Source organism: Neomonachus schauinslandi, chromosome 12, assembly GCF_002201575.2.
Source record: "Neomonachus schauinslandi chromosome 12, ASM220157v2, whole genome shotgun sequence".
In the NCBI taxonomy this organism is placed as follows: Eukaryota; Metazoa; Chordata; class Mammalia; order Carnivora; family Phocidae; genus Neomonachus; species Neomonachus schauinslandi.
The window spans coordinates 59,053,420-59,067,144 of NC_058414.1; the positions used below are offsets into that span (position 1 = coordinate 59,053,420).

At 41.4% G+C, this 13,725-nt stretch overlaps 1 protein-coding gene across 1 annotated transcript in view; it reads left to right on the forward strand.

The window, feature by feature from the left end:
* The window catches only part of CREB5 (cAMP responsive element binding protein 5), a 319,697-nt gene extending 306,269 nt beyond the window's left edge, over positions 1–13,428 (forward strand). Inside the window, exons 8-10 of the mRNA XM_021689812.1 lie at positions 3,122–3,349; positions 11,125–11,233; positions 12,155–13,428. Coding sequence (XP_021545487.1) covers positions 3,122–3,349; positions 11,125–11,233; positions 12,155–12,318 — 501 coding nt within the window. The 3' untranslated portion in view covers positions 12,319–13,428. The remainder of the gene's footprint in view (positions 1–3,121; positions 3,350–11,124; positions 11,234–12,154) is intronic.
* The last annotated feature ends 297 nt before the right edge of the window (positions 13,429–13,725 follow it).

The window sequence follows — 13,725 nt, forward strand, 5'->3', positions numbered from 1 at the left end:
GGGTCATTCACAAGCAACTCTCTGATCTGTTCAATAGATAAGCTTATTCATTAGGTCAGCTTACTTTTGCAAAGGTAGTTAGAGGAATTCTATATAGCAAGTAAGAGTGCAGGCTTTGGAGTGAGAAATCTGTAAATTCTTTTCCCACCTTACTTGCTGGTGTGACTGTGGTCAGTTAGCTAAACTCCCTAAGCCTCAGTCGTCCCATCTGCAAAATGGGGTAATAATAGACAAAACTCATCGACTTTTAGGAGTATTAAGAGAATGTCTGTAAAGCCCTTGGCACAGGAATCAGTACACAGGAATTAGCCATGATTAATTCCAAACTGAAGTAATATGATAGACGTTTAGCAAGTAGTTCAGCAATAAAATGCCGTCCAAAGCATCTTTTTAGTCAAACGCCATAGTAGGACATGGAGACAGTTAGAAGGGACAAAGAAAACTAGAAGTGCAAAGATAGGCAAATAAATTCACATGTGTACTTACTTTTTTAAGGAAAAGGATAGCATCAAGTTTTGGTTGCCTTGTCAGCTTAGTTACTTCACAGACAAGTTTAACTGTTAGTTGAATATAAAAGCCATTCATTAGCTAATTACCAATTAGCCAGTTGCCCTCCATTTCAAGTCAGTAAGTGGCCAATTGTATATGTAATTAGTTAATTGCATTATAATTAGCTACACAAACAGTTGCTTTTTAATCCCATAGGGCAAGAGTATAGGTTGTTCTTGTTAAAGTTTGAACAAGATCATTCAGACAATACTCAAAATGCCACTCTTAAATTATGTGAACTTGGCTGATTACTGAGATCTTGTCATATTGCTTAAGCATACGATGATTAGAGCATTAGGAACAGAAGTTTATTAAGGCCCTCCCAACTGGGAGATTCTAATATGACTTGGAATAAATTTGTCTTTATGAAATAACAATTCATTATTTTTTTATCAAAAGCTTCAGAGCATCTATGCCAACAGAATTCTATTTTAAAAATAAAATAAGTAGTGGGGTGCCTGGGTGGCTCAGTCGGTTAAGCGGCTGCCTTCGGCTCAGGTCATGATCCCGGGGTCCTGGGATCAAGCCCCACGTCCGGCTCCCTGCTCAGTGGAGAGCCTGCTTCTCCCTCTCCCTTTGCCTGCCTCTCTGCCTACTTGTGCTCTCTCTGTCAAATAAATAAATAAAATCTTAAAAAAAATAAAAAAAAATAAAATAAAATAAGTAACAATAATTACCAGGGACATAAATTCTGGTCTTAGGGTTCTCTTGCACGTAAGGATGTGATTTCGGAGTCCTGGTGTCACTCCTCAGTCACTAGGAATTTCTCTTATCCAAACTACACTTTGAACCCTGAACCTGGACTGAGCCTGAAACAACCACATAACGTACCCCCTTGGGAAAAGGCACAGAAGTGTCAGAGATAAAGGTTGGTTGAAGTTGGGGTGGGAGAATACAGTATCAAATGCAAGGTCTTGGCAATGGAGATTCAAACCGTTTTGCCTACTTGAGAATCTTGTCCAGACATCACAAATTCTCAAAAAGAAATGGCACAGGCAAAAGTGGCCAGGTTCGCAGGTTCCTTCCTAATGCTTTGCTTTGAGGCAGTTAGCTCAGCAGCTAGCATCTGAGATGACAAGTGCTAAACCTTTGCCAGTAACAAGGATGACATCTTCACCAGCCACTTCAACAATTAATTCATTTTGTTATTTCTCTGTGATTGGGAGGAAAGGAATCACCAATAAGCAGTTTTAGAAAATGTCTCTGGTTTAAATAAAATTACCAAGATGCAGTCCAACTTCAGTCCTGAGCCTGATTCTTCTACAGTGAGTCATATTAGCTTTGATAGAGTTTAGGATTAAAATATATCACTTTCAGTCAGCCAACGTCAACCAGTAGCCATTATTAGTGCAATTACAGTCATTCTGATTGATTTCAATCATAGAACTGGAATGTGGTAGGAAAGGTAGCTGCACTTTCTTTTAAACACTTTTTCTGCCTGTTATTTCTGTAGGTTAAATGTCTCTTGTAAAACAGCTTTATAGATATTATAGCCATAAGCCTGAGTGACTGAGAAATGAGAAGGGGAAAAAAAAAAAAACACCCTTTATGGAGAGTGAAGAAAGGGGGAAGGAGTGCGGTGCATTAGGGAAAGCATTAGGTGTCCAGACACATAAAGAGTCAGTCTTGGAAATTTCACTCAGTGCTGTGTGTCTGCCTCATGGAGGGAAATAAAGCTATATGGGCAGGACTCTCCAAAACTTGAGGCACTGCTGAGCCCCTTGCAGCTCTTAGAAGGAATCTGTAAGTATAGTAACACTTTTTGATGAAGTGCTTTGCCACTCCTAGGGTTTCCTTACAATGTAAGTATCTGGTGATTCCCAGCCACCCCTCCCTGTAGCACAGACAGGTGTATTACGGGGCTCTGGGTTGCGCCGGGCATCCATTGCATAAAAGGCCTGCCTCCGGCAGATCTCCAAGGAGCAGATGTACCCATCTGGAATTTGCCGGTCCCGCTGGGCCCTTTGCATTAAGAACTCTGAAATGGCAAAAAATATGATTTCAAGCTGCTTTCTGGGCTTCAAAGGGTTCTTTGGTAGGAGTCACAGTGGTAATGATGTCCCAGAGGTGTGTTCTAGCAACACGGTTTTAACACCAGGAAAACGAAAGTTCAAAACCTGCCCAGAAGGAGTTTCTACAGATGACAGAAGACTCGTCAATATTGTGACAAGAGCCCTGATCTCTCTGTTGTCACCTGTAGCCCTGCATTGGCACGTTAAACCTTTATAAAACGCACCTTAAATAAAACATGTTTAACATCTGAAGGAGAAAAAAAAATATATTTCCTCTGCCATGATTCAGCCAAATGCCTGTCAGGGAAAAATCTGTTTGACTCTGTTTCACAAGTCATTTCTGTGTCTTGCCAAAATATCACAGAAGATAGTTTGGCAGTGCTTTTTCTTTTCATGAGCATGATTTCACTGTTGACTTCGTTCTTAGAAAACAAGTTCGATCTGCTTACTAAAGCAATCAGCTCTCTGTGCTTTGTGTTCCAACACCAGCTTGGGTTTCCTCTCTCACCCAGCACGTTCCTTCTCTGTCCCCATCCCCCCACTCCGTCTCGTGCCCACAGGTCTCACCAGCGACACAACAGATGCAGCCAACCCAGACAGTACAACCGCCCCAGCCCACAGGGGGGCGCCGGCGGAGGGTGGTGGACGAGGATCCCGACGAGAGGCGGCGGAAATTTCTGGAACGGAACAGGGCGGCTGCCACCCGCTGCAGACAGAAGAGGAAGGTCTGGGTGATGTCACTGGAAAAGAAAGCAGAAGAACTCACCCAGACAAACATGCAGCTTCAGGTGCAGGCCGCTGTCTCTTTCCTCGGGACTCAAAGGCCCTGTGTACGGTTGGCATTTCCTGCCCCCGGCAGGCGCTTGTTCACCTAAACAGTAATACCACAGAGCAACTGCATGCAGGCTTACTCCCCAAGCTTTATTCGCGCCAGGACACTGCACAAAACAAAATAAGCATTCAGTTTTAAATCAACCTGCCTACAAAGCTCTGATCAGGGAGAACCTGCCCAACTGAGTTATAGGGCCGTGAGCACAGGCTTTGGTCAGATGGAGGTTCACACTCTTGTTCAGCAATTAGTTGTGTTTAACCTGGCCCTCAGTTTCCTCATCTATAAAATGGGAATAATAACCTCATAGAGTCGCTGGGAGTCATAAGTGAACTAATGTCTACAAAGCAGTTCCCCGGTACCTAGCACATAATAAATCTTCAGCCCAACGGTAGTTCTTTATATTCACCAGGGAGGGGGTTGCTTTGCCTTCCACCAGATTACCTCTGGTTTGGTTTAATGGAGGAAAGGAACGTTTATGGTTATTATTTTGCTCTAGAAGAAAAGACATTATTCCCATCTCATTTGCAAACTCAACAAGATTTGAATCTTGTGGGATTTTTCCCTTTCGTGGGTGGCTCAACAGGGGACATTTTTCTAACAAGGCCCCTTCTGGGTGCATTTGAGAGAAGGGGAGAAGAGTCTAGTACCAGGGCCTCTCCAGCAGACCTCATGCTATACAAATGATGCGTTCAGGGAGTCTGTTCTCCCATGAAAAGGAATGCCCTCTCCACCAGCAAAGAAAGAGCAACTAAATAGATTACATGATAAGTATGCAGAGAGAGCAGTAAGAGTTAGGGATTGTAGCCCAGCGCTTCTAGGAGCACAGAGAAAGGCTGAAGAGTGGAGGGAAGCGGGAAAAGATTGCCCCAAATAGGGAGGATCTGTACCTTAGTAGTTTGTAGGCTCCCTTCCCCCACCTGGTTCTCTGTGCATCCTTAGAAAGGAACAGTAGGGGTGCCAAACCCCCAAAACTTTTGCATATTCAATGCATTCAATGGAAATGGCCTTGGAGCAGCCAATGTATAAATTGCAAATATATAAAGAAATTTGGGGTTATGCATGAACTGCATATGGATGGTCTCATTTTCCCCTAAATTTATCATCCTTTTTGTGATAGACATGAGAAAGAAAATGGGAAACATATATAGCAGATATGGGGGAAATACAGTAAGCAGTCCTCCCAGTGGCTTCTATGTGCATGAAGGTGGGAGCTGTGTTTTATCTTATTGCCTTCTCCCCCTACTCTCTACCCCCTGTTTCTAGTATAGTGTCGAGCTAACCTGCTGAGTCCCTGAGTGTCTACACTCAATATCTGCTTGTTGAATAAATGAATGAGTTCCCTATCTCTGGAGTATCCAAGCACTGACTGCCTGACCACTTGGCAGGGAGTCAAGCCACAGTGGGATGGCTGGACTCTAACACCACGAAAGTCGTTGCAACTTGAAAATCTGTAGTTCTAGAATCCCCACAGCCACAGTGGTATGTGAGAAGCTTTTAGGTAGAAGATGGTAAGCACTTTTAACATTCAGAGTAATCATGTTTTTATGTTTATGTGTATTGAAAAATGTAATTAGAACATCAGGACTTCAGTTTCAGAGATACTCTTGGTAAGGATGAGGCTAAAATATTAAATAATGAGTTAATTTGTACAAACATGTTAAGTCAATAAAAACTCTGGTGCATGTGGATCTAGCAAATATTACAGACACTGGCTCTGCAATGACGGAAGTGCGGAAATCCCTGGAATTTGCTACCAGTTCTGAGGTTTGCAAGAGGACCGTGAAAATGGGCAGGATTTCTCAATCTTGGCACTATTGAATTTGGGGCTTGATAATTCTCCATTGTATCCTGTTCATAGTAGATATTTAGTAGTATCCTTGACCTCTACCCACTAAATATGAGTAGCACCCTCTACCCCACTCCCAAGTTGTGACAACCAAAAAGTCTCCACACATTGTCAGATATCCCCTGTGGTGGCAAAATCAGCCCTAGTGATTGAAAACCACTGCCTTAGATGAAGGAGCCATGAATAGCCAGCTGGCACATATCAGATGCCAACAAATGTTTAAATCAGTTTTAACTAAAATGAGTCCTTGCAGAAATATTTCAGCGTATTGACTATGGTGCTGGAGCTTGAAAACAGAAAGAGATCATAGCAGAGATCCAGGAAAAGTGGAGATGCTGGTCTACCTTGTGGTCAGATATGTTCATGACTTGGCATATGCCTCCATGTTATTGCTCTTACAAAACACATAAGGTAAATTTACCCTTTACGAGACCCTAATCCATTAATTTCCACCACTCTTTAGAACCATACATGGCTAAGGAAAAAAGATATTAGCATTCTAGCCCCCGAAAACGAGGGGGAAAGAAGTTCTATTTGGTCTATCAACAGGCACCAGTATTTTTGGTTGCTAAAGGAGTGCCCAAGGGAAGGAAGGGACAGTCTCTGAAAAGACTAAATTCTTTGTGTTTTCCAACCACTGCTTTGCTTCAGAGGGACAGAAACCACAGCCGTTCCGTGTTTTCAGTGATGCTGAGTGCTCTGCATCATGCCTTGTGATGCTGGAGCGGATATGCAGATTCTGCTACCTTTGAATGACCCTTTCCCTCCTACTGGACCTTTGTCAAAAGAAAAAGGTGTCTCTCTTGAGGCTGGTCCAGTGAGCCAAATTTTAAGTAAACAGAAATGGAAGGTGCTAAGCAAACAAACTCTAGCCAAATGGAATATCCAAGGTCTGGATGGCCAGCTGCCACTTTTGAGTTGTTTTTCAGCTTAGAACCTTTTAGCTGGGCTGCAGAGTTTCAGATTGGAAAAAATCAGACCTAAGAAAACAAAATCAAACTCCCAGCCTTCATTTCCTTGTCTCACAACAAATCTGTACCCAAGAGGTCAACACAGGTATAGGAATTGAGGGAAATACTAGAAATCACACGATCTGACATTTTTGTATAGGGAGAAACTGAGGCCAGGGGGACATGAGGGTCTTCCTGAAAGTCACACTAACAGCACGTAGTAGGAGGAGGACCCAGGCAAGTCTTCTCTTGACCCAACCCATTGCTCTAGGATCTTTCATTGTAGAGAATTCTTAAACTAAAGGAACCCACGTGCTTTTCTCTGACAGAGTAGCTAAAATCAGCTCTGAATTCATCAGCAACTGATGGGGTGCTCAGTGGATTGTTTGTGTGCAGCAGACGATATGGAAATCATCTGGTCGCCCATGGAAATAATTGCTTTTTTTTTTTTTTTTAGTGCAAAGACACATGGCCTAAGTCGCTGCTGAAATTTTAGACACATGAGCCCAGGTTTGGGACTTGGCAAGGGAATAGGCCAGATGGGAACTGTTGCCTTACAAATTGAAAGTCCTTTGTTTTAGCGTGAACCAAACCTGGCCTCAACTAATCTACAAAAAAGAAAAAAATAAGCGGGGAGGGGCTATCTTGTAGGGCCCATTTTGATAATTATTTTTTTGGCACAGACTACTGCTTGCATCAAAAAGCATTCTGGGTTTATCATATTAACAAAATGACATCCCCAAAGCGAAAAACTGCAAAGGTAGCTATTAGGGACTTCTTGGAGTACTTGTTTAAAGTATGTTATTATGGGGTTGAATGTCTCTAGAGGGGCACTACTTCATCCCCCAGACAACCTTATGGGTGAAAGAACAGATGAATCCAACTGCATCTAGCCTCCGACAGTCCCTATCTCAATGGCTAACTGCTTTAGGGTAGCAAACCCAAACAAGGTTCAAAAAATGAAAAAATGAAGGGCTGTTTCAACAGGATAATTCATACCTGATTATTGATACTTGGCTTTGGTAAAGTACTTTTATACAAAGACCTAGAACAATTACTATAACCCACGCAGGGGAGTAAAAAAAATATTGGTGATTTGCCTCAATTCTTAAAGCAAGGTAATTCAGAGTAAGAAGGTGCCTCCGGAAGGCCTGGTTTTTATTTCCCTACTAGAGCTGCAGGCAGCATTTTATTTCTTTCATGCATTTTGAAACATTTGCTATCTGGTGATTCTCTTCCAAAATGAATTCAAGGTGATTCTACTTGTGTTCCCTTCAAAAGGGTTTTTATTTAAAATCTAGTCTGGCATCTCCTTTGGCAGTCAGCGTGGAGACTGGAAGATGATTATGCGTGCGCACGGCCCACGGTCCACCCTGCTTTCTCTAGGGCAGTGATTCTCAACCTTTCTTAATCCAAAGCCTCCCCCGTGGAATCTGATGAAGGCTTGACAGGCTCTGTCAACAGTGTGGACCTATACGAGGATGCGAGGTTGTGTGCTAAACCAAAACCGTAGATAGAGCTTTGCAATCTGCCCTGATAAGATTTGGAAGCACACAAACTGCGCTCCCTCAGGAAATGCGAGACTCGAAATATAAGCCTATCTGAGAATACCAAAAGCAGTTAACTAATGAATAAAAAGTAAAGATCGAGTCCTTCGTTCGATTATTAGGTAGTTAGCTTTCTCCATAGAAGGCAAAACAGAAACACTCAAAGAATAAACAACTATGTTGCCGGCGAGAACTAGAGAACTAGTCCCACCATCTTGTTTTACGTTAGTTTGATGCGGCAAGTGGGGAGGCGCAACCATATTATTCTGAAACCCCTGTTGAGAGCTCTTTTTCCTGCTGGAAGCTGCCCCATGAATTTCTGTTGCTTCTGTGGCCATTAGACTTTAATTTCATCCTTATCAGCATCGTGATTACGTGTGTACGATCTAAACAAGAGGCTGTTTGTTCTTCTTTATGGAGAATATTTATCAGCATTCATTTTCCAACCGTAAGATAACTAACATGATTACTAACACATTACTTTAAGAAATATATCCTTATTCACATATATCTTTCAGGTTCCTACACTTTTACAGACCCTCGAAATCCTAGGTCCTCAGTTCCTATACTTACAACGTATAAAGTGCTTTGCTATCCATAGACAAAAAGTGCCACTCAAGTCATCTATTTTATACGGGGCTTTGACACATATGCTGTTCATAGCGGTGACTGGCGCTGTTTTATTGTGACCTCTCATGGAAGCAAAAGGTTTATTGTGAAACAATTTGGGGTGTGCCAAGGATTGTAGGCAGTTAGTTCCTTGTGATTGCAGAAGCCCAAAGAACGGAATTCAAAGTGTTTTTTTAAGGAAGGGGCCATGAACACTTTGTGCCTGGGAGATTGAACACTGCCTAGAAAAGGTGGGATGGAGCAGGACATACTTGGGGAAAAAACGGAGACTAAAATCAATCTCTCCAAGATGGCCACCAGGTGGGATTTTTTTTTCTTTTTTCTTCTAGAAGTGTAAGAAAGCAAGAGAATCTTGTTTTATGTCTTGTTTTGTTTTATTTTCCTTATTTGTTGTTTCCTAGGTCACAGAAGAAAAGTGTGGGAGGATTTAGTAAAAATAGGAGCTTGACTCCATTTTCTAAGAAAGAGTGTCTGCATTATCTGCAGCTAAACTTAGGGTGCAGGTGTCTTGGCGGTTGTGATTTTAGAAAAATGCTGTATCTATAATCCAAATGCAAATAATATGACATTTCATTTTGAGGCCAAATATATATATATATATATATATATATATATATATATATATATATTAGTTTTATATACTAGTTTCTATATTATATATATCATTAGTTTTATATATTATATATTAGTTTTCTTTTTCTCCATTTTCATTTTGGTTTTGTTTTGTTTTAAAGATTTATTTATTTGCCAGAGAGAAAAAGAAAGAGAGAGAGAGAACAAGCATGGGGGAGCGGCAGGCAGGCAGCGGGAGAAGCAGGCTCCCTGCCGAGCAGAGAGCCTGATGCAGGACTCAATCCCAGGACCCCGGGATCGTGACCTGAGCCAAAGGCAGACGCTTAACCGACTGAGCCACCCAGACATCCCTGTTTTGTTTTTTAACCAGGGGTTGCCTTCTATTTAACAGACTAAAAGTAACTTTCTTTTACATATGCCATTTTAAGCAAAGGGCATCTGGGAAAAGCAAGGAAGGCTGTCTGAATTTAAATGGGCATAAAATCAAAGAGGAAAGAATTAGTATTTAAGGCTACAATAAGTTGTTCTAAAAATACAGTTGTCCCACTGACCCCAGAATTGACAGGGGTCAATTTTGGTTTTGATAGGGCCCCTTACCAATTACATTCCTTTGGAGGTGGGAGATGCAATTCACCCTCCTGAATGTTTTCAGATTAAGAGCAATTAAATGATTTATTTGTCCTATTAATGCTAATTTCTCAGATAGGCATTTTTATTTTGTAAAATTTGGAGAAGAGAAAGGCTTTTGTAGGTGAGATTCTTACTACTTTGTTATTTATGTTACTCACCATTTGATTACTTATATTTTGCAAATGAATTTGGAAATGCGAGGTAGTCTTTAAAAAAACAAGCTTCAAAAAAAAATGTTTTTAAATTAACTTTTAGAATCCCAAACTTAGTTTTTTAGGTGATAAATACATGCCTGAAAAGCCAAGTCCATAATGAAAGTGTAGGTACAACTTAATGACAGCAATGTTAAAACACCCTTTTCTGTGTGCATGTTTTTTTAAAGGCTCCCACATGTGGAGTACAATGCCTGGCAGCCACGAATGAACATTGGCCAGAGAGAGGGTATTATTTATCACAACTATAAAATGGCTTGTTTGAGATAGTGCTATGTTTACAGTTTACTTTTATCAAGTGGAAGCACCTTAGAACCAACCAATCTATTCTACATTTATATTTGTAGACAGTGGTGCCAAGTACATTATTCTACAAAGCTATGAATTGGTCTTTGTGAATTACTACATAAAGTGGAGATTCGAGGCACCTATCTAAGTAAATAAGAAACACATACACGTGCAATCCACAACACCCTGATTGTTGATGGCAGGAAGAGTTTATAGACTGAAATTAGCCAAACTAGTTAGTGAACCAATCAAATTAATTTAATCGTTGCCAAAACTTCATTGCCCCTCCGTTCCTGGGCGGACCTCATCCTTCCATTAGAGAATCAACATTTGTCCCATGTGCTTCCATGCCTTCTGCTAAGCAGACATCAGGCAGGGATGCACTCTGTTGAACTATAGCCCATTTGGAAATTCTTTTGGGAAATCTGATGGTAGATCGGTTGGCTTATTCTGAGGACATTTCAGTTTGAAGCCACTAATTCTGCCATTCAATTCTTCTCAATGCATGTGCAACATTCACTTTCTTCACAGATTGAACATGAACCTGAGCTTATCAGTGTGAAGATGATTATTATGAATAGCTAAATTCAGTAGTTGCTCAGTGTGTTAGGCAATATTCTCAGAGTTTTACATCTACTGCCTCATTCAGTCCTCACAACAACTCGAAGAACTTTATTCCGATTTGATCCCCAATTATAAACAAGGTCGCTGAAGTTTAGCTGGCTTATGTTTCCTGCCTAGAGTCACCCAGTAAGTGTAAAGTGGAGATTCCCACCCAAGTCACCTGGCTCCAGAGTCCACTACCTAAAGGGTGTGCTCTGGACTTTTAATAGGATTCAGCTCTTGAGTTAAAAACTTGGTCTTTTCAGAAAGTCCCTGGTAAATGTGAGGACCAAGTTAAAGGCAAGCTACACATTTTCAGGTGAATCCCATTAAATATTATCCTTAATGTCATTCAGACACGGCAGAAAAGTTTGCCAATATCACCGTTGAAAGTGCATGGGGACTTGTACTCTCTGGTCTTTTCAACACGGCTTTGATATGTCTCCTTCCAGAATGAAGTGTCCATGTTGAAAAATGAGGTGGCACAGCTGAAACAGTTGTTGTTAACGCATAAAGACTGTCCAATAACAGCCATGCAGAAAGAATCACAAGGATATCTAAGTAAGTCGTTGACTTTTTTCTTTTCTTAGTGTCCAGGTTTTTTTGTCACTAATTTTGCATTGGATTTTACTGAAAGAGCAAAAGTAAAGCATAGATTGCACACCCCAGCAGATATCATAGTAGAATTCTTCAGTGGCTGCCAGACTATTGCATCAGAGGGATCCCTCTTTTCTGACCCCGTCCCCATGCCCACCACCTCCCGATAATTTCTGGCTAGACTTTCCCTGGCATTTCACATTGTAAAATCCTACCGAATTCCAATTCCACAGCCAGTAGGAAAATAGCTTGCGGGAGCCCAACTACCAGTGGGCTAGCTGCCTTCCAGAGAAATCAGTGGGCTGGGGTAGAGGCATTGGGTGAATCACATCCAATGCCTTCAGGGATGCTGCCTTTTATTCACTGGGCTGAAAAGCTCGTGACCTCAGCTTAGTTTTCCAATAAGTAAAGTGAATCCCTTTCTCTAGACCCCAGTTTCTGCATCTAGAATGTCCGTAAGTTAAATGCTAGCTGAGTGGGGGATGGTGGGAGGAGCAGGGATTCATGGCTGAAGGTCAATTTATTTTCAAATAATTTTTTAGATTGAGCAACACAGATTCTCCCACCACATGTGAGTATTTTTCCACATTTGATATATGGATGGCTTTTTGAAGATACAAACATGGGGAAGTTCACATACCGAGACTCGAGAACACATGCAATCATGTTGCTGGTATAGAAAGCATGGCTTTGCTTGTAGCTATAAAGTGGGAAGGCATAGCTTTTGACTACAGTTTAAAATAAAGTTTTGAAATTAACGTCCAGGAGCAAATGTGTGAAACTCTTCTATTTCTAGTAAACACGTAGTAATGTTTCCCTGAGTAGCCCCTCAGGTCCACCCGAGAAGAGCTATATTGGTGTGTGTGTGTGTGTGCTTTCTCCTAGGTCCGGAGAGCAGCCCTCCTGCCAGTCCTGTCCCAGCTTGCTCTCAGCAGCAGGTCATCCAACATAATACCATCACCACTTCCTCTGCAGTGAGCGAGGTGGTGGGAAGTTCCACCCTCAGTCAGCTTACCACTCACAGAACAGACCTGAATCCCATCCTTTAAAATCCGCCGGTGGGTCAGACCTTGCCTCCAAGAAGAGCTGTCGCATATCATGCGTCCTTTCTTTTAAGGGCATTTTTAGAATTAACTCAGACCTGGAAGACTCCTCAGCCCTTCAGAGACTGGCTTTCATTTTTATAGTTATTATGGAAATGTCGTCTTTTATACTTAGTTATATAAGAAAAAAAGGGAGTTATGCAATTAATTAATCTATCAGCTTGGGAAATGCTTTGGTGCTTTTCTCCAATTTTCTGGTACCAGTTAACTTGTTTATAAACTGAACTCTTTCTGTATATAGACACGGTTTCATTCTTACCAGTCCAGCCCTTTGCCTGAAACATTGAATCTTGTTAAACCGCAGCTTTTAGCCAAAATGAGGCATACCTAGATGTCACGTAAACAGATGCAAGGTAACTGGGTGGTGAGTCTGATGACATCGTAACACACGTTGAGTTTGCGCTGTGATGTCGCCAGAGTTCCAGATAAACACAGAGCCTTTTCCATATTTTTTTCTCTTCCTAAAAAAATTATAAGATCTGCTGATGTCCAAATAAAACCACCGAGCATTTCGCCCCCTCTCCTCCTCCTCTTGGTCCACTTCCTCGATTTGTCCTCTAATTTCCTCCAGTCTTCCTTTCCATTGCCACTTTTCCCTGGGCTCCCTGTGTATTCTTCATTTTTACTTTCTTCTGTTTTATTTTTCCCCCTTTAGCATTGCAGGTAAAGAAGAAAATAATGCTTAAAGGAAAAAAAAAAAAGCAAATCTCAAAAATAAGGATCTAGCCATTGCTTTTCTTGCCTGTAACCCACAGCTGGAGTTCATTCACCTCTTGCTTTTTACAAAATGGTAAGCAGGAGATGTTTAATGTGCCTGATGTAAGGTTTTTAATAATCAGAGCAAATAAAAGGTGGCTTAGCCATAGGTAAGGCACTGTTGAAAGCCAGCTGTGGAGATACCAGGGAAGGGAGCCTTGTAAGCCTCGATTGTGAAGGTCCAGATTATGATGCGGGCTATAACATCACACCCTTGAATTACAACTGGTTTTATATGGCCTGTCTATAAGGTTGAAAATCCATATGCTATATAATGATTCAGAAGGGCTCTATTCACTACACAGATTACATTGTTCAATCATCAGCTGCTAATAGACTAAGATTCACTTTTTTTTTTTTTTCTTAAGCCTATGGAACTGGCTTTGCTGTTCTGGTGGATAAAAGTAGACGCACCACTGGAGGAACAAAGAGAGAAAGAAAACCTAATGTTTCCATAGGGGTGCTTGAAAGCACCTCCCAGAACAGCCAAAGCCTTCTTTGGCTGCTGAAAGAATCCCATGGATATGGCTACTCCACTCTTCTGAATAATTCTGATTTATATTTCCAACAACTTTCATCGATTCGCCCATTATGGAA